Source organism: Parus major, chromosome 3 (genome assembly GCF_001522545.3).
Source record: "Parus major isolate Abel chromosome 3, Parus_major1.1, whole genome shotgun sequence".
Taxonomy (NCBI): Eukaryota; Metazoa; Chordata; class Aves; order Passeriformes; family Paridae; genus Parus; species Parus major.
The window spans coordinates 77,378,445-77,397,572 of record NC_031770.1 but is presented as its reverse complement, the minus strand read 5'-3'; the positions used below and the strand labels follow the sequence as shown (position 1 = coordinate 77,397,572).

The window sequence follows — 19,128 nt, the reverse complement described above, 5'->3', positions numbered from 1 at the left end:
TGGGGGCGGAGGGAAAGAACTGACCATAGCCATAATACTTGTCATAGTATGTTGCGAGGGTAAAAATAGCTCATGACAAATGCAAGGCATGGGAGCCTGAGCTCCTCTTGGAGTGACTGAGAGTCTTGTAGGGTTGGGTGTCACTAAGAAAACAACTTCCCCATCTTCAGTGGAGAGGGGAAAACTGCAGTTCAGCACACCAAAACACCTCTCTGGTCGACAGAAAAGTTGTGGAGAAAGAATATTGGATAAACAAATAAGAAGGGAATTTCTGGTAATTACATTAATAAAAGAAAAAAACAACAGAATTTGTAATTTTGTTCCTGCTGGCTTCAATTTTTGTCACGTATGGGTTGGTTCAACAGGCAGGTTCCTTGCTATGTAGCTTGTATCTAAAAACTCCTGATGAGCTGGTTCTCACAGGCCTGGACTGGACAAATCCCAGAGAAATGTAAAGATGAAACCCAAATCCAGTCAGACTAGGGCTCCTGGCTGGAAAAAAAAAATGAAGATGTCAAGGAAGACAGGGTGTTTCCCAGCCTAGAAGAGCCACAGCACGTGTTGCACTTGAATGCAATACCTGGGCGTTGTGATGTATGTAACAAGGCATGTGTTCCATCAGTATGTTGTGCCAAATTACGTTCCTTCACCCAGTGTGCAAGAGGCCAATCCACACTCAGAGTCCAGTATTTGATTTATTTACAGTTTTGTACAGAAAGGGGTGCTGGGTAGAAAATCCACTATCAAGACATTTCACTACTTACACATTTTAGCAAAGGCATGATTGTTCCTTGGCTACAAGCTACATAGTTCTCCTGTTACTTAGTGTTCTATTTTTTATTGGTTAAGCAAGCCCCTCTCTTCTTGCGCTAATTAATCTACATACTCAGTCTTTCCCTTCTTTTGAGTCAGGGGGCCATGAGTTGGTGGTTATGATCTCCCTCGGACAGAATTACCTTTCACCCAGTTGGAGCTGATTTCAGCACAGTTGCTGAATTGTTGGCTTTGCTAGTTTCTTCCTCATCATGGGAGTTCTGCCAAATGTCCTTGTGGCCTGTATATTCTGCATTCTTTTTACCCACTATCAGTGGGACATCCTTCTTCCCAAGCTTTTTTAACACGACTCACTCCTCATCAGGTCTGAGATCACTGAAGCACACCAAGCCCTAAGGTTTAACAAGGCAATTTTTCCAACATATAATTTATCTTTCTAATATTTTATGTTGGTTTTGGCTGGTGTGGAGTTAATGTTCTTCACAATGGCTGGCATGGGACTGTGTTTTGGATTTGTGCTGAACACAGGGTTGATAATGTGGAGATGTTTCTGTTATTGCTGGGCAGGGCTTACACAGAGCCAAGGCCTTTTCTGCTTCTCGTACTGCCAGGCTGGTGGGGGGCTGGGGGAACCTGGGGGGAGACACAGCCAGGACAGGCGACCCCAGCTGACCAAAGGGACATTCCAGACCACGGAACATCACACTCAGTGCATAAGGCTGGGGAAGAAGGAGGAATGGGGGAATGTTTGCAGTGATGGCATTTGTGTTCCCAAATCACCGTGAGGTGTGATGGGGCCCCGCTCTCCTGGGGATGGCTGAACACCCTCCTGCCCACGGGAAGCTGTGAATTCATTCCTTGCTTTGCTTGTGTGAGCGGCCTTTGCCTTCCCTATCGAACTGCCTTTATCTCAACTCATGAATTTCCTACCTTTACCCTTCCGATTCTCTCCGCGATCCCACGGCCGGGGGAGTGAGGGAGCGGCGCCCGGCAGCACAGTCGGTACAGGCTACGGGCGGGCCCGCGAAACTCCGCTGGCTGCCCGGAGGCGCCGCGCCAGGCACGCTGGGGCGGAGAGTTCCGGCTGGGTGCAGCTTGTAAGCCAGGCCGTGTTTGTGAACTACATCTCCCAGCGTGCCTCGCGGCGAAGAGAGGCGATAAAAGGGGGCGGCAGCGCAGGTGTCGCGCCCGAGGGCAGGTGCGGGCGGCAGGCTCGGGTCGGCTGGGGACTGGTGCTCCCGAGGCCTCATGAAGCCGCAGGAGCCGCCGGAGAGCGGTCCCACCACTGCCGCCGCCGCGCTGGAGGCGCTGAAGCAGCGAGCATGCGAGAGCGTGGATCTGAACGCTGCGCGTCTGGGCGCACTGAGCCGCGACATCTGGAGCCGTCCCGAGCTGGCGTACGCGGAGCACCAGGCGCACGACGCCCTGACCCGCTTCTTCTCCTGCGGGGACCTGCCCGGCGCTGCCTGGGCCGTGCAGCCGCGCTATAAGCTGGGCACGGCTTTCCGCGCCGACTGGGGCACAGCGGCCCCGCAGGACCCGCTCCGCCTCGCCTTCCTCTGCGAGTACGACGCGCTGCCCGGGCTCGGGCACGCCTGCGGCCACAACCTCATCGCCGAGGTGGGAGCCGCCGCCGCGGTGGCGCTGAAAGCCGCCCTGGAGAGCCTGAGGGAGCCCGTGGCCGTGCAGGTGGGAGCCCTCCCGGGGGAGCGGTGGTGAGAGCTCCCTGACAGCCCCTGACTCTCTCTGTGCGTTTGTGTTGCAGATCACGGTGCTGGGGACGCCTGCGGAAGAGCAAGGAGGAGGCAAAATAGATCTGATCAAGGCTGGAGCGTTCGATGGCCTGGATGTGGTTTTTATGGCGCACCCCTCGCAAGAAAACGCTGCTTATCTGCCCGACGTGGCCGAGCATGAGTGAGTGAGTGGGTGGGTTCAGGTGGAAAGAGGTGGTTTGTTATTAACTTTGCAGGTGCCCTTCAGACAAAGGTATTTTCACTCAGCTAAGAAGCCAGGTGAGTGTTAGGGAACACCACTCCTAGCCATTCTTCCAAAGTGCTGTGTTCAGCCTAGTGCTCAGATCTCTCCTGACTGATCTGAGATAATCTTCCGTGTATCCCAAAAATCCATTTTTTGTTCTGATGTTTCTAGGCTTTTCTTTTAAACATTCATGTGGTTATGCCATCTGTTGAAGTAGAATTTAAAGATGCAACTGCAGTGTCTCAAGGGTCATAATTCTATGCTTTCCCGGATGCCAGTCATGTGGTACGCATTTTTATCAGTTTGGAAGGTGTTTCAGGTTTGCCTTCCTCCTTTTGAAAATACCTGGCCACCTAAGCCTGACTGAATTTGGATCTGTAGTAACTTCCACACTAAATTTAGTCATGGCCATGTTGCATGTATTAACTCCCATATCAAATTTTTTGTTTTGATCTAAGGTAGTACCTGTCTTTCCTTCATGTTTGCCCCCACTGTAAGGATGGGCAACAGTCCTACCCTCACACAGCTGCCTTTTTTGCCAGCCATATAACTCTTTGAAAATTATCCCTTGTCTTCTTCTGATTAGCCCTGATGTTCAGAGACAGCTCTGGCTCACTTGTGCTTTGAGTCACTTGTCTTAAAATACAACTTGCTGGATGTGCAGCCCCAGAATTGTGCACATTGAATGAGGTGTAATTGCCTTAGATCTTACTCAGCTGATGCAGGGACCAAAGTGTTTCCTTATATTTTTTGAGACAGATGGCATGTTTGGGACTTCCTCTTCAGTCATTTTCAAGCAATCAACACTTAGGCAAATGCTTGGTCTTTAAATACACGATTTTAAAAAAATACTTTGGAGCATCATTATTTTCTTACTCTGCCAGTCTGCAAGGCCATGCTGTTCTTCCTTTGCTGTGAGAAACATCTGTTTCCACAGTGTCCCAGTAGTAGTCTACCAGCAGGTTTTGTTCCTTCATTTTATGTGTTATGTGATTCCTGATCTTAGGGTGTTACCTTGCAGAGACCCCATTAGTAAACTCCCTTCGGTGCAACCGTTTTTACAAGTATTACATTTGACTGTCTCAGACTAAATTCTGAATTATTTAATTATACTAATTTTCCAGTCATTTATGACTTGATGTACTGGGAACTGTTTTCAGATTGGTTGTGCTACTGTCCGTCTCTGATATGTTTGGTTTTACTGACCACTTTGCTTTTACCAGGGCTGTTTTTCCAGTGGACAGTTTGCTTCTGTTACTGTTACAGTTTCATGGTAAAACAGGTGGGGTTAGTCTTCATCATCTGGCCAATTCTCTGCTATATTCCTTCCTTGTGTTTCTAACATGGTTGTTGTAACCTCCTTCAAGACTTAGCCCAATTTGCCTTTGCTTTACCTTAAGACTGTATTTATAATCCTCAAGATGTAGTTTTCAATGATAGTTTTGTCCTTCTGCTCACAATAACCTTTTGACTTTGATACAGTAAGATTTAGAAATCTCTCCAGAGGTCAAGGTCTTCAGTAGGATGGAAGTCCTAGATAGCCTTTAAACCTTTGGATGTGGAGGAGGCATGGAATTGAAGTGCTGAGTGAAACAACTTATTACATCCAAACGCCTGAAATACTGAATTTGTAATGTTTTATGTAATTATGAGGTTTCAAAGGTAGAAAGACAATTTTTCTAATTTTAATTGATCTTTGGTTGTTTGCAGGGAGTTTAAGGACTGGTGATCACTAAGTTGCTAGTATTGCTGTATCTGCAATTCTGAAAGCTGTGTTGTGCCTGAAATAAGATTAACATACTAGGATAACTGGTGAATACATGCCATAGTTTGCTGATCCTTATTCATTTATCTTAAGCAGCCTATTTATTGTTGGTCAAACAGGATCCACATTCTTCTGCTGGTATTCTTAAACCGGCTTAGGGTGTTATTATTCTGCAGAGTCTGTTTTCTGCAGAGTCTGTGTAGCAAAAGAAGTACAAGTAAAGGAATGCTGAAAGAACATTTTTTTAATAAGAAACACATGTTTCTTGTGGAAAAGAATACTGCAGCATGACCTTTTGCTGTACTTTGCCTTCTTTCTATTTTTTTACAACATCCAGGGATCTTTGTGAGTTGCTTTGAGGAGTTACAGTCTAATTCTTGGGACATTAATGGACAAGTTTCTTACATTTCTTAATGATAATAAATTTTAAATAAAACTCATAGTCTAGAGAATGGGTTCTATGATTGTGCTGGAAGATTAGTGGGGATGGGAAAAGGCATGCTTAATTTGGGTTGCAGCAGTAGTAAGAGATGTTTCCTGTTGCCACAGTACACTGCATTGTGTCCCTCTTTACCATCCAGAATTTAAGTGCTGGTGTCAACTTGCAGCTGTGGCATGGTTGTGAGCACAAGGGGTCACTTCAGGATAACTGGTTAAGTTGGCATTTGTGCAAGACAGAGGGACAAGCAAGTTAGGCTGGTCATGGCTGGATAACAGCCAGATTGTGTGTCTTGGGGTTGAAGGAATGCTTGAAGATTGAGTTTTTTTCTGTAAAGGAGTGGGTATGAAGTACAAACAGATTTAGTTTTGTGTATTTTATAAATAGTGATACCTTATATGTAGCTGTCAGTATTTAATATTTTACTCTTTTGTAAAGAGTTCTCATGTAGCCTGAAATGCTAACTTATATTGTAATGCTAATATTAATGGCCCTCAGGTGAAGCAAAGCATGAATTTTTACTGAATATCTTAAGGTGCAATATTTTATGACTTCTGTGAAGTTGGAGGATAGCCTTTACATGTTGCAAGCCTTTCTACCACCTTTTTTGAAGGGTGCAAGGAGAGAACATCCTTGCTGTAGCATAATAACATGTGTTTTACAGTAGGCTGTGTTTTTCCTTACTTGTAAAACTTGACTTTTGTTATTTAGATGTGGGTTGTTGTAGGAAATAAAAGTTATGTGTGATCTTATGTGTATTTGCTGTCTTATGTACTGTACACATTTTATGGATAGACATTAGGACACTCAACTGCCAATTTGAATCAGAGAAAAGGATTTGTTGTCCTATGAGAAGAGTGTTAGTAGCTTTAGGTCTCAGAAGTCAGCATAAAAAAGGCGGTGGAGAAATTTAATTAATATGTGAAACGTATACATTACAGGAAAAAGCTATATAATGGTATGTTACCAGTAACTCCCTTGCCTGACTGGCTCTTGGTATCATTCAGTTTTACTGGTTTTCTAGAAATCTTTCAGTGTTTTTCTGCACTCAAAGACAGTTGAACTGTGCAGAAGTCTAGTGCCAGATAAATTGCTTGGTGTTATGCTGCACAAAATTGAAATAATGTATATCTGTGGGAACAAAAGGAACTTTTTCATTTCAAAGATTATTTTTTTTTTCAGTGAACGAGAAACAAATAAGCAATGCCTTTTATTTCCTAGTGTGACTGTGAAATACTATGGAAAAGCTTCTCATGCTGCTGCTTATCCTTGGGAAGGAGTTAATGCATTAGATGCTGCTGTTCTTGCATACAACAATCTGTCTGTTTTAAGACAGCAAATGAAACCGACCTGGAGAGTTCATGGTGAGATATTCATTAAACCTAATATCCAGCAAGTAAAAGTTTAGGCTGTTGAAGTACTAACATACAATATCACACATTCCAAAGTGTTGCACTAAAGCAGTAAATTAGCATAGTCACTTCAAATATTATGGAGCAGCACCATTTCATTTAAATGGTGTATCTGCAGTCTTGAAAATCATGTCAGTGTCCAGAACTAACTGCTTAAAATAGGCTGAGAGGTTAGATTTGACAGGGGGCTCTGATGCTCAGGTAAAGGCTAGACCAATTTTAAGTCTTGAGTTGTGGTTCAGAAAAAAAGAAAAAAGTGCAAAGTATATTTTGGTACATGGCCTTGAGCTCCTTAATGTATGTGGATTTGCAAAGGTGTAAGATGAAATGCTTCCAAAAAGTGAAGTATTACTTATTGCATCACTTTTTTAGTTGACATTCCATTAATTAGATGGCATTTATTGCAAGGATCTAGTGGTCTGGAATGAAATTTCTTTGGTGAAGTACGAAAAACAATTGATGGCAGAAGATTATATTCCTGGTTAGTAGCCCAGTCAACTAGATGTTCACTGGATTCTAATATTTAATATCTAGTAGGCTTTGGATAAGAAAGGCCATTTTGCAGTAAGATATGTTAACCATTAAGCTTGATTTGTCCTCCTTCAACATTGTACATTTCTAGCTGTAAAGTAAGGTGAGGTGAAGCTGCCCTTCAGCTATAAACCCAGGGTTCCTCATTGCACCCAACACAACTTTTTCCAAGTTGAAATTAAGAAATTTTGCCAATTCTGCAGGATTTTTGAATGTAGAGCTGTTTATTTGGAATACTTGTTACGAGCTAAAAATCCTTCCAGAAGTTCTGAACTGATCATTATGTGTCTTGGCTGCTTGTGCTGTGTATAATACAAGTGTGCATTTCTCTCCAGGATATCTGGTGGAGTCCTAATCCTTTTGACTGTAGATGAAGCTGTTTGCAGTTCTGTTGTGCAGCATGCCCAAATGAATTTCAGACAGCAGGCACAGCCTTCTCTATCCTATTTCTCTGTTGAAAACAAGGCATGTAATTACAAATTTTGATGTCTGCAACCCATATGTTGGAGGTTTAAAGCTGAAGATGCCTAAGTCTTCCATTGAATCTAAGCCTAAACCCCTAAATACTGCTTTCTTTGCAGTTTCTAAGGGCTACATGAGTAATGTTGGCAAAAAATCTGAGTATCTAAACAGTGTTCTAGAGGTAATGCTTCCTGAGTAGCAGCAAAACTGAAATTACTGTTGTACTGTTGTACAACAATATCAGCTACAGTTGATACAACTGCTGGTTGTATTATAACTGTTTTTTCAAAGTGGAAATATTTAAATTACTTCTTGGAAAGGACAAGCAGCCAGGATGAGATTTAGCTTTAGGCATGCTTTCATGACAACATTGTGTAGGAAATCTCATGTTGTAGGCTAGCAGTATAATCAGTGGCTGGATAAAGTGATCCTAAAAATAGTAGTGTTAACCCACTAACAAAAGCTGAAATAATTTCCATGACTCAAAGTCTAGAATTTCTAACCAATGTTTCATGTACTGAAATATTGTTGAATTCATCTGAGATATTTTGATGTTCTCTTTCTTCCCTGCTTATGAACAGAATATATGTTGCCCCTTTGAAACACAGGAATTTAGATAATTTTTTTCCCCCTTGCCAAGAACTTGTATTAGATAGGCTGTAAAAAAAAGTTTCTATCCAGAAGGGCAAATTGGGTGCTACTAATAGTGTGCAGGCATCCTACTTTTAGTTCAGGTCTGCTGTCCAGTCCCTATTGCAGTTATATTGAAATTTAACTGTTGACCTACTCAGACTCTCTCCAGTTCTATTTACAATTGTGCTGGACAAGACAAATGAAAGCTGTTTATTCATGGAGCTACTTGTTCTGAGAAAGCTTCTTATGGTATGGGTATGTGTCATACAAATTTGCATGAATACTTACTGCTTCCTTTCCTGTGATGTCTGTCCCTCTCATCTGAGCTGTTCCTATTGTTATGGACAAATACTGATACTGGATTAATTCAACACTTTGGTTTTTATTTTGACTGTATTTGAGACTGGTGGAGGTGAAGTTTATAATCTCAGTAGGTTTTTCTGCATCAAAAGAAACATTTTGCTGCCTATTTGCAACCCATTAGTGCTGTCTGTTCAGGCCTCAGTGCCACACAACAGTAGCTTCTGCAATATTTCCATTTAAGGTAGAAGTTTCTCAGGTTCTACAGGAAACAAATCTAATTCCACGTACAAGAAATTGAGGGTAGGAGGCCGGGGAAACAGTTGGAAGCAACTATCTGTTAGTGCAATGAAATGTAATGTGGAACTGGGATCTACTATGTGTTCTTGTCAAAATATATAAATATTGTTGTCTTTTATGGTAATGCCTTTGATGCCATAATGGTAAAAGATGCTGTTAATCACACATTTCCTCGAGGGAGCACTTCCAACTCAAACTGCTCTTGTGAATAAAGCTACATCTATTATACATTCCAATATTTCTGAAGAATTAATATGAGCAAGCTAATGAACTTTCTGTGCACTGTAATACATACATTATTCCAGTATTGCTGAGAAATGCAACTTACTTGGTTTTTCTTCAAGCTCACAAAGTAAGTTGGAAACATTCTAATTGAGGAAACATTTAAAAGTTGGAATCCAAGTTAGCCCTCATAGCAGTTTTTTTCTTGTTGGCAGACATACTGCTTTATGACTCCAATGCACTGAATTTTAGGGAATTAATTAGAAATGCTAGTTTGGCTTGACTCTGGGATGTAAAACAGATGTCTAACCAAAGAATGCTGTGAAATTGTGCCAAAAGACATGTTCCATTTAACCTGACATGATGAAGAAGCTTTGACCACATACTGCATTTTTTATGTTGTTTGTATTTCACGCTCAGCTGATGTTTTGTTGTTTTTGTTTATATATTTATAGTTCTTGACCCAGGAATTTCATGACAGGGATGAAGATCAAGCAATTGCATTTAGCACTGACGACATGACTTTTCTCTTTCTGCAGGTGTAATAAAAAATGGTGGTGTGAAACCTAACATCATTCCTTCTTACACTGAACTAGAGTTTTACTTGCGTGCTCCTTCAAGAAAAGAGCTTTCTGTTCTGACAGAGAAAGTTGAGAACTGCTTCAAATCTGCAGCAGTGGCCACAGGATGCAAGGTAAGAATATGTTCATTGTCATGTGTTTCTGTTACAGAGACCAGAACAGGAAATCAAAGTTTACTTTATTTGTCTGCATAGTGTTCAGCCAAAGTAAATATGAATTATTGTTACACTTTTTGCTGTTCTGTTGCTTTGTGTCCTGAAAGAAGGCTTTGGTTTATAAATAGAATGCCGCAGAATCCTAGAAGAATCTGTGTTGTGAGAGACCTCTGGAGGTCATCTGGTCTAATTCTCTGTTCAGAGCAGGATCAGTTAGAGCAGGTTGCTGAGTGCCGTGTGGACTTTTGACTACTTCCAAGGATGAAATTCTGCTGCCCCTCAAGTGTTCTACCCACCTCATGGTGAACAGGGGTTTTGCTAATGTTTTTGCTGCAATGACTTGAGCACAGGACTTGAGCAGGAACAGGTTTTCTGCAGAAATTGCAGTGTTTCCATCTTTGGAGATGCTCAAAAGCTGCCTCAGTATGGTTCTGGGCATCCAGCTCTAGGTGACCCTGATTGAGCAGGGGAGCTGGACAAGATGACCTCCATAGATACTTTCCCACATCAACCCTCTGTGATCTATTGTATCCAATGGGAATTTACTTTGTTGTTTTTTGTTGCATTAGTTTGACATCTGAGAAGTCTGTTTCTGCCTTCTCTCTACCCCTCCCATCTGGTAACTCTAGACAGTAGTAAGATGCCCCACTAATCTTCTCTTCTTTCAGCTTGTTCTTGTACATCATGTTCTCCACCTAATCATCTTGGTGGCCTTCCCCTGGCCTAGCTCCAGTCTTGATTTGGGGAGAAACCAAACACCAGCTGTAGTCTCACAGGGGTTGTCTACATAAGTAATAAAAATACTAAAACACTAGTGGCACCAGACTCAGTTGCATATGAGTGCTACAAGTAACAGGCAGCAATGTGGTATTTTGTGCCACTGATTGTAAAACACTTGGAAGTTGCATGCCTTGTGTCATCTGAGCCAGACAAGTTGTCATACAAAGCTAGTCTTGGTCATGCACTATCTGCTCTTAAATGAGTTCAGTCTTATATGCTGGATGTTCACAATGACCTTGTGATTAATGAGTCTGGGCATGAGTTCTAGGAGGATTTATTTGCTCTGTAATCTCTCTGGGAACTTCAGAATAGGATAATCTGAGGAGTGTGTAGTTTTCAAGGACCTCCTCTTGGCCCTTCAAGAGGATGTGACCTTTTGCTCTTGTTCAATGAGCTGGAACATCCCTCTGTTTCAGTGGCACTTAAAGAATGATAGCTCCTAGACTGCATTTCTGCTTCTCTTACTCTGCATCTGTGAGTGCATCCTGTCTGATCCCATGTACATTCAATTTCTTTAAGTGCCCTGTAATTTCTTCTTGTTTTGCTGTGGGTGATGCTTCTATCCTACAGATAGTGCTACTAGGCTCAGAGACCTGGGAGGCTTGATGGCAAACCTCACCTGTAGAAACAAGCAAAACAGGTATTGGGTCTTCTGTCTGTTTTTTTCCCATATTATTGGTCATTAGGTCCATTGCCCCATTAAACAGCAGGTTCATGTAGCAACTGAGTGATTTTTCAGTTAGCATTCTCATTTATTTTGATTTTAGTAAATGGAAGTGTGTCTCATCTAGCTGGTTCAAGCAATATGATTAACTTTTTTGTTTTGCTAAGATAGATGTTTCTACTTGCTCTGTTAATTACAATCTTATTACTAATTCAGCTGTAAAAAGAATGTATGTGATCATCTAAAATAAGTATGGGGTATGTGAATGTTAGCATGACACTTTTATAGTCTTTTTGAGGCATTAGTTATTGTTTTCCTACTGTATCCCCTTCACTATATCCAGAAAAGTTTCATAAAGTGCACTTTATCCAGAATGAAAGTTAAGATCTTGTTTGAAATTTGACATTGATAGGTTTTTTTCCATTTGTTTTCAAATTTCTTACCCGTATGAAGCCATTTCATGAATGGGGCTTTAGTTATTGGAAGTATTCTAAAAAAGGTAGCATACAGTTTGATAAAAGCCTATATATAGTTTAATAGTACCTGCAGGCAAAATCATTACATGCTGTTACAAGAAATATTTGTTTCCTATTTTTGGAGAAAATTTTGAAATTCTTTCTTCTGGAATTTGGCTTAGTGCAAACTGAACAGAACACAAGCTGTGTTTTGATCAAGAGTGATATTTGGCAGAATGTTGTATTTTTGAAAGAAATTTAGCATTTGCACCTGTTTTGCCTTGGGCTTTTAAAGTCTGGATATGTAGGGGTTTTTTTCGTCTTCAGATTGTTTACAATGAACTGGCTTACACTGGAGAAAAACTTATGAAAATTTGGGGTTTTTGTCTAGGTGGAAATAAAAGGTGGTGAAAATGATTACTACAATGTGCTTCCAAATAAGAGCCTGCAGAAAATTTACAAGGAGAATGGAAAGAAGCTTGGAATAGATTTTATATCAGAAGATGCTATCTTGAATGGTTTGTCAGGTAACTCCAGCTGCATTTTTCATTGTGACTCTTAAGCTTAGGTTGATCAACCCTCAAGTGCATAAAATAACAAAATAGAGCTAAGTTAAACACAGTTTGGTCAGAAGAAAAAGCCAAATTACAAAGCTGAAGCTCTGTAGAAAGCTTCTATCTCTGGCTTATGTTTCTGTATTTGTTGCAGAAACTAAGGTAAGAAAGGAAGTAAACACCTTCTGATAATAGTTCAAAAATATTTCAAGTAATAAACAGTTTGACTGGGTGGAAGGATGGAAAGCTAAGAGCTGTCTTTCTGAGAACTTGAGGATGTATAAATATTGTGTCTCATTCTGTGTCTTTAAAGTACAGAGTCCTGGTTTGCTATAAATGGGGATGAGACTTTGTTTTTAGGAACCTTGTTTAATAATGTTTTCCAGGCTTACATATAAACAAATCTACTAGAATTTAACAATTATTTTAGAGGGAGTTTTTGGAGAGATTTATAAATGGAAGTTTAAGTATCTCACTAACCCTAATTTAATCTTTTCATTAATAGGTAATTACATGTCTCTAATTTTAGTTCATGAGTTCAACACATTGGTTTTCTAAAGGGTGTCTTTAAGCAGGTGTTCACTTTTGGGTCTTGACTAAATCTCAAGCGATTTAACTTTTTTAGTCTCCGAGCTATAACAGAAATGGGAATTCTTGAATGCTTAGGTGGGTTTCCTGTTATCCTTAACACTTTCTTTTTTTCAGAATCTTCCTACAGGATGTCTGTTCAAGTCTCAACTTCTGCTCATACTTTTAGACTTCACTACTGATCTTAACTGTATTTATGAACATTTTTACTCCATTCATGCTAAAGGTTTTTTTCTTAGAAGGAAAATACTGTTTCAGTAAAAAGTTATTTTAGTTAGTTTGATTGTGGTACTTGTATTCTCTATATTAAATGCAGATTATCTTTGGAGTTTGGGAAGACTTAAGTATTTAGGAACAGCTTTCTAAACTTTTTGTGGGTAGGGGAGACATTGTATCTAATAGCATTCTTGGTATCTAATGGTGATGGGTTTTTTTCTGTTTCTTACTTCCAAATTAAACACTGGTTCCTTGTCATGTGTTTAAAAATAAATTATAATTTAAGGCACATTTCTTCTTTCTTCAGTGTAATACAAATAAGATTTACTACTTTGCTTGTTTAGCCAAAGGGGCTGAGGAACCTTAAAATGTTTACTGTAGTGCAACTTTCTGGAGCTCTGCTAGTTGGTTCCTCCAAGCCATTGTAGTAAGGATGATCATGAATATTGGTGATCTTGCTTTTGTTCTGAGGTCTTGAAGTGAACTTTTCACAGATACCCAGCTGCAGTAGGCCTTTCACATATAAGTTATATGATATGCTCAATGTTAACTGTTAACTTGCTTAAACCAAAACTCCCTGTATAGCTGTCCCGTCCTTGAATTGCATGTCAAATATCAAAATATGCTTGAGGAATTGCTTTTTTATCTCACACTGCAGTAGGGTTTACTGAATTTTCTTTCCACAGCTTCTCCTCAGAGTTTTTGCAGTGGGAATTCAGGAGAGATAACAAAGCAGTCTCCAGAGCTATAGGATTGGAACTTTGTATGCTACCCTTTTCTGGGAGGGGGTTGAGTATTTTGTATCATCTTTTTCAAGACCTCTATTTCTGTTTAGTTTTCATGTGGTTTTCAATGTTTTCTTTTAGGATATCAGTTTCTTCTGTTGAAAGGGAAGGAAGATAGCTCAGTTGCTTCTCCATGTCTGTGCAGCAGAACAGTCGTTAAGAGCTGAGCGTACTCGCTGCCACCTCTGCATGGTATTAGTGTCGCTCTGCTCCCAGGTATCGCTCTAGGCAGATAAGCATCACCAAGGCTTCCTTGAGTACCTCAAATCACAGACTCCAGGTGTGCCCCGTGCAGCTCTGCTCGCTGGGCACACAGCCAGGGGGATGTGACATAATGTAAGACTGAGCTAGCTTGGACCAGGTGCCAGGACCTGTTTTCCCTTTTACTGGTCATAGGGTAGCTTTCCTACAGGATACCCATAACGTCCTAAAGCAGATGGCTTAGTTAAACATGTCTTAGTTGAGGCACCCACAACTGCGATAACTTAATCTGGTCAAAATGTAGTATTCATGGGGTTCATTGGCTTCCTGTGCACAAAACTGATAAAATCTTAAGGTCTAGTATATTTGAAAATTTCACTTTTGAAGCTTGGGACTGTTTATGAATGTTTCCTGCAATCTTCTGTTTTCCCCTCTGTTCATGTTTGTGGTAATGTGGACTCCATTAAATATGCAGTGACTTGAAGAGGCTTCAGGGTGCATTTTTGAGAGGCTGGAACTCCAATATTTCTCTGTTGATAATAGCACAGGATTATGTATATTGCATTGATAACTGCAGTTAGTTATGCTTCCAGAAGGAATTCCAATCTGTATGTGACTAGCAAGCATACAATTTCCGATGTTTTTATGGAAACTATTGGAATCCCTGGTGTTCTACACATACCTCTATGTTATTCCCATAAAGGGTGTAACATTTTGTCTGATAGAGGGGAAGATTTAGCTGTCACATTTTTATTAAAAGCTGCCTGCATTTTGCCTCTCCATATTACTAGAAAATACACAATTCAAATCTCTTCTATTCAGTAAAAATCACATGTCAACTGGTAGTACATTGAATATGGATATAAATTTAGGAGGAATAACATGACTGAAAGCTGTGATGCAGTGAAATTCCTAATATTTCATTCTCTAAGTGAGAGCAGGGAAAAGGACAGCACAGTCTTCACAACGGTTTGTGTATTGGGACTTAGTAAAGCAGGTCTAGAACCCTTCTGGTTTGTCTGTCGAGATTGACCAAAGAATCAATCAGTAGTGCAGACTACTGGAAAGTAAAATAACTTATTCCTATGCCAAGAGTTGGATTTTCTTCAAATGCATCCTGAATTTACAGGAAGAGATGTTTTTGAACAAGCTTTGCTGTTTCCATTATCTGTAAGCCGAGTAAATAGTAAACTCTTGTCCTCATAATGTAGGCTCGGTGGACTCTAACTGTAGGCTTCCAAGTAAAATCTGTATTCTTCAAACATTTAATTACTAAATCTTAAGGCATTAGCAATATCTTCTCTTCATAAAGTATCATGATATAGAAGCTACTTGATATGTTAAAATTAAATTTTATACACCATTGCTGAAGAAACAAATTCTTGCATCTCTGGCCCCAAACAAGTTAATTGAGATCTTAGTGGGTCACCCCTGTTTTTCCCTGCTACAAAACAATTCTTCCTCTGGTACCTGGACTTCACAATGACTGGTATGTTGATTTCTCTAGCTTCAAAATGTGATTATAACAAATAATGAATGCATTGCTTGTTTGGGTAAAAAAACCCAACCAAAACCACTTGGGATGTAGTTGTAGACTCTTGGATGATTTACTATGAAGAATCTTCTATTTGGGATTATATCATTCAGTAGATAAGGCTGAGAGATAGGTGCTAGATAACATACTGAAAGTGATAGGCATGAAAGAATCATCATTACAATCTGCAGCATTACTATCAGGTGTTTGTTTACAAAGCCCCTAGCATTTTGTCTGGAGCTTAGTTCTGATTTTATTTCAAGGGTACTTGTACCGTTGAGATTTCCATAACTGAGAACAATCAAAATACATGGGGGGAAAAAACAGTTACCCTCACTCTGTTTTTGTTTAAAGATAAATAGTTGTTGCTTTAGTCCCCTACAGAATGCTGAATATTTGCATATTGGTGAGAAGCTGGAATTGTTTGGCCTAGTTCTAAAGGGCTCTAACAGGGAAATAGATAAAATGCCTGATACTCCCAAGGTTTGCAGCTTTCCTCTTTCTGAATTAACAGCTTAGCATCAGGAGATGCTTGATAAAAATGAGCAGGAAAAGGAGTAGTAAAAGGACATCTTCCTTGCAGTCCAGTAACTGATACTTGATCAGAAGTGCACTGGAGAGCAGCACCTGGAGATGGCTGGTTAGGGAAAGCACCTTGGTGACAGGAGATATTTGTATGGATAATGACTCATTAGAAATGTTTTTATTTTAGTATCTGGGGCAAAGGATACTCCATTTTAGATATGGGCTGGAAAGAATGTCTATCATGCATTTTCTTACAGCATTCAAAACTGCCCAACACTTTTTCATTAAGAAAATCTCTATGCTGCTTCTAGGTTCCACGGACTTTGGAAATGTTACATTTGTGGTCCCTGGGATTCATCCTTATTTTTATATTGGCTCTGATGCATTGAACCATACTGAGCAGTACACAGAAGCTGCAGGTGAGTGGATGTGAAAAGGGTTAGAGGTTTATATTTGGAATCCTTAAGCATTGTATAGTCTGCTTGCTGACTGCTCACTATAGCAAATCTAGAAATTAGAAATATTTCAAATTACACAGAATTGAGGCTCTCCCATGTTTCACTGACACTCAAAACTACTCTGTAGTAAGTGTTTAAAAGTGTAAGTACTAGATCTGGAATTGGCTGCATATGAATACCTTATCTAACAGGATTGGTTTTGTCCAGCATGACATGGTCTGAGCTGAATAAGGACCTTGAAACAATTAATGTTAATAGTAGAGTTTCAGAAAAAGCTGACAAATGTATAATTTCTTGGTTTGTGTTGAGGTTATATGTATATGGGTAGGATAACCACTCCTGATTTGATAATACCATCTAAACAAAAGAAATTAGGAGGATTATCCATAACACCATCTTCAGACAAATTTCTAACATGAGCCATAAGATAAAAGTAATTTTTACTCCTAAAACACAGTACTTAGGAAACAGTGCTAGCTTATAAAACTGCACATTTTCTAATGAACATAATGTGAACACTCACTTTCCTGTTCTCAGTCTTAGTTGTTTATATCAGTAGCAGAAAATTAAGTATTTGCAAAACAAAAAAATGTTTTGAGGCATGGGAAGATAGGTTTACTTCATGCAAGTAGATTTTTAAGAAAATGTTCTTGCAGCTGAAACTTCTGATGTTATTTTATAAAATATCCCTTATGCAGTAAGCAAGTGGCTTAATATTGGTAATACAGCCTGAAATTCCTCTTACTGTTTTTCTGCAGGGTCACAGACTGCTCAGTTCTATGCCTTGCGCACAGCAAAAGCTTTGGCAATGACAGCACTGGATGTCATTTTCAAGCCAGGTCTTTTAGAAGAAGTCAGGGAAGACTTTAGAGAAGTGAAGCTGAAAGAAGAGGAGCAAATAAATCCAGCAGAACCTAAAAAAGAATCTGGTGTTGGTGTAGGAGCATGTGCATCACACTAAACTTGATTAAAACATTCTCAGTAGGATTGACTTAATGGAGATGCTGTATTTAAATCCCAGTAGGGGATGGATAAATACATAGCTGAAGAAATTATGATTTTATTTTATTTTGACTTTAGGAGAAGTAAATAGTATCATTGCTTTCAAAAATGTGAAATTTCATCTAGCTGTAATGTTTGTGTTCACTATGGTGATGATTTTCATACAGAGATCTCAAATATGTTCTCTTTAATTTGCAGTGTTGAATAAATTATAGTGTTTAGATCCCTTGTCAGTAATTTTCTATGTAATGCTGTAGTAATATTCCTTGTAAAGGAAATGTGGCAGTTTTCTGTTCTAAAATAAGCACTTTTCATTCAGTGATCATATACTGAATCCGATCTGTGAAGCTTTTATGAAATTTTTGGTCAGTCACTTTGCTTGGGACAAGGTGGAGACATAAAACATGAGCTGGTTTCACAGGAGGGAAAAGACTGTGTTTGGAAATATACCTGGTTTTGATATTAATAGCTTCTAGCAATGGAAGATGACTGTTTGTATGGGAGTGCAGTCTGTGAAGCTTGATTGTTCTGAAACACATTGATTTTCCTCCTAATAAATTTCAGAAGTGTTGTGGAGAAGTCATGGATCACAAAATCAGAAAGCAGCTAAATATTTGTTTGAATTAATTAACACATTTAAACTACTGCAGGAAAAATTCTGCTCTGAGGCAATACAGGTGTCCACACAAGATGTTGCATTGGCTTAACAGATCTGAAGGAGGTGTATAAATTTAGCTAAACGAGTGGAAATTTTTTTCACAAAGATACAAGTGTAGTGCCATGAAGCAATAAATGGTTGTGTGCAAGGCCCTCTAGTAAGCTCAGAGGGGCTTGCAGTGAGAACTGCTGGTGCATTAACTGGCTTCTTTAACCTGTTTGTTCCTGTGTCCTAAGCAGCAGATCTGTTACCTCTTGCCAGTTGTCCTTGCTGTGTGTTGTGTGGTTAGTCTGTTCAATCTTCGTTATTTTGCTTCCCAGAGGCTTTAATACTGCAGTTTTAATTAGGTAGTGTTCTGTGTGCCCAAACACGTTAGGATGTCTTTTAACCCACTGGTTATAGGATGTCATGAGTACACAGAAAAGAAGTCAGTGGACAGATGGAGTGAGAAAGCAAGTTACTGATTAAGGTTTTCCTAAGCACAGGTATTGCTGTAAGCTTCAGAAAGAAAGGCAGGCAAGCTGTATTCCCCAGGAAGTCAGAATAACTGACTTTCAGAATTTTTCTCTTTTATTAACCAGTCTCTAACTGGTAAACTCTAAAATTCTGTTCAGCATTTATAGTTTGTTGGTTTCTATATTCACTTCTCTGAACTAAAAAACGTGCCTTCATTTTGTTGTAATCATTGCTGGAATTAAAATGGAATTGAGGTACTGGTTAAAGATGAGTTGATATTAATAAAGGAATTTAATTGTGATTGAATTTTCTTGTCCTTTGCTTAATATTGGGATGCTGCATGATTTAGAGTAGTATGTTTGATTATTTCTTTTTCCCCTCTAGTTTATTACAATTATGTAAGATGGAGGGTGTTTTAAGCTTTCCATTTTGGTCTGTGTTTGTGAGGGTTAATGTTTTTCAAATATGGTATTTAATGTTAGTCTTTATAATCTTATGGCTGTTTGAACTGTTAAAACATGCTAGAATTGATAGAATAAGTGGGAATGTGAGCTTGTGAGTAATCAGTGAAGGATCTCTGTTAGGCTAAAAAGCTGCTCTAGCCTCCAGTTTGAACTGGCATTATCACCAACAGTAGGTCAGGTGATCTTGGCTTCATTTGCCAAATCCTTGAATCCTCATTCAGCCTTCTTTCTCAACTC

The 19,128-nt window shown here is 39.7% G+C and overlaps 1 protein-coding gene and 1 long non-coding RNA gene across 4 annotated transcripts; one reads left to right on the top strand and one right to left on the bottom strand.

Moving 5' to 3' along the window:
• Positions 1 to 242: 242 nt before the first annotated feature.
• LOC117244065 lies at positions 243 to 1,852 on the bottom strand. Its single transcript, XR_004496470.1, has 2 exons — positions 1,705 to 1,852; positions 243 to 492 (listed from the first exon to the last, which is right to left on the bottom strand). It is a non-coding gene; the product is annotated as an uncharacterized LOC117244065 (long non-coding RNA).
• An 84-nt stretch (positions 1,853 to 1,936) lies between these two features.
• On the top strand, positions 1,937 to 18,733 carry PM20D2 (peptidase M20 domain containing 2). Of its 3 annotated transcripts, XR_001520568.1 has the most exons (8): positions 1,937 to 2,463; positions 2,540 to 2,688; positions 6,177 to 6,319; positions 9,355 to 9,509; positions 11,842 to 11,977; positions 13,675 to 13,809; positions 16,165 to 16,272; positions 17,070 to 18,733. XR_001520568.1 is itself a non-coding variant. In XM_015622415.3 (7 exons), exons 1-7 carry the CDS (start codon positions 2,023 to 2,025, stop codon positions 17,270 to 17,272), a joined length of 1,335 nt encoding a protein of 444 aa, XP_015477901.1. In that variant the 5' UTR covers positions 1,951 to 2,022; the 3' UTR covers positions 17,273 to 18,733. The 3 variants fall into 3 exon arrangements, 2 of the variants coding, with proteins under 2 accessions (XP_015477902.1, XP_015477901.1); XM_015622415.3 differs by lacking the exon at positions 13,675 to 13,809 and having other exon boundaries at positions 1,951 to 2,463; XM_015622416.2 differs by lacking the exon at positions 17,070 to 18,733 and having other exon boundaries at positions 13,675 to 16,267.
• Positions 18,734 to 19,128: the final 395 nt, after the last annotated feature.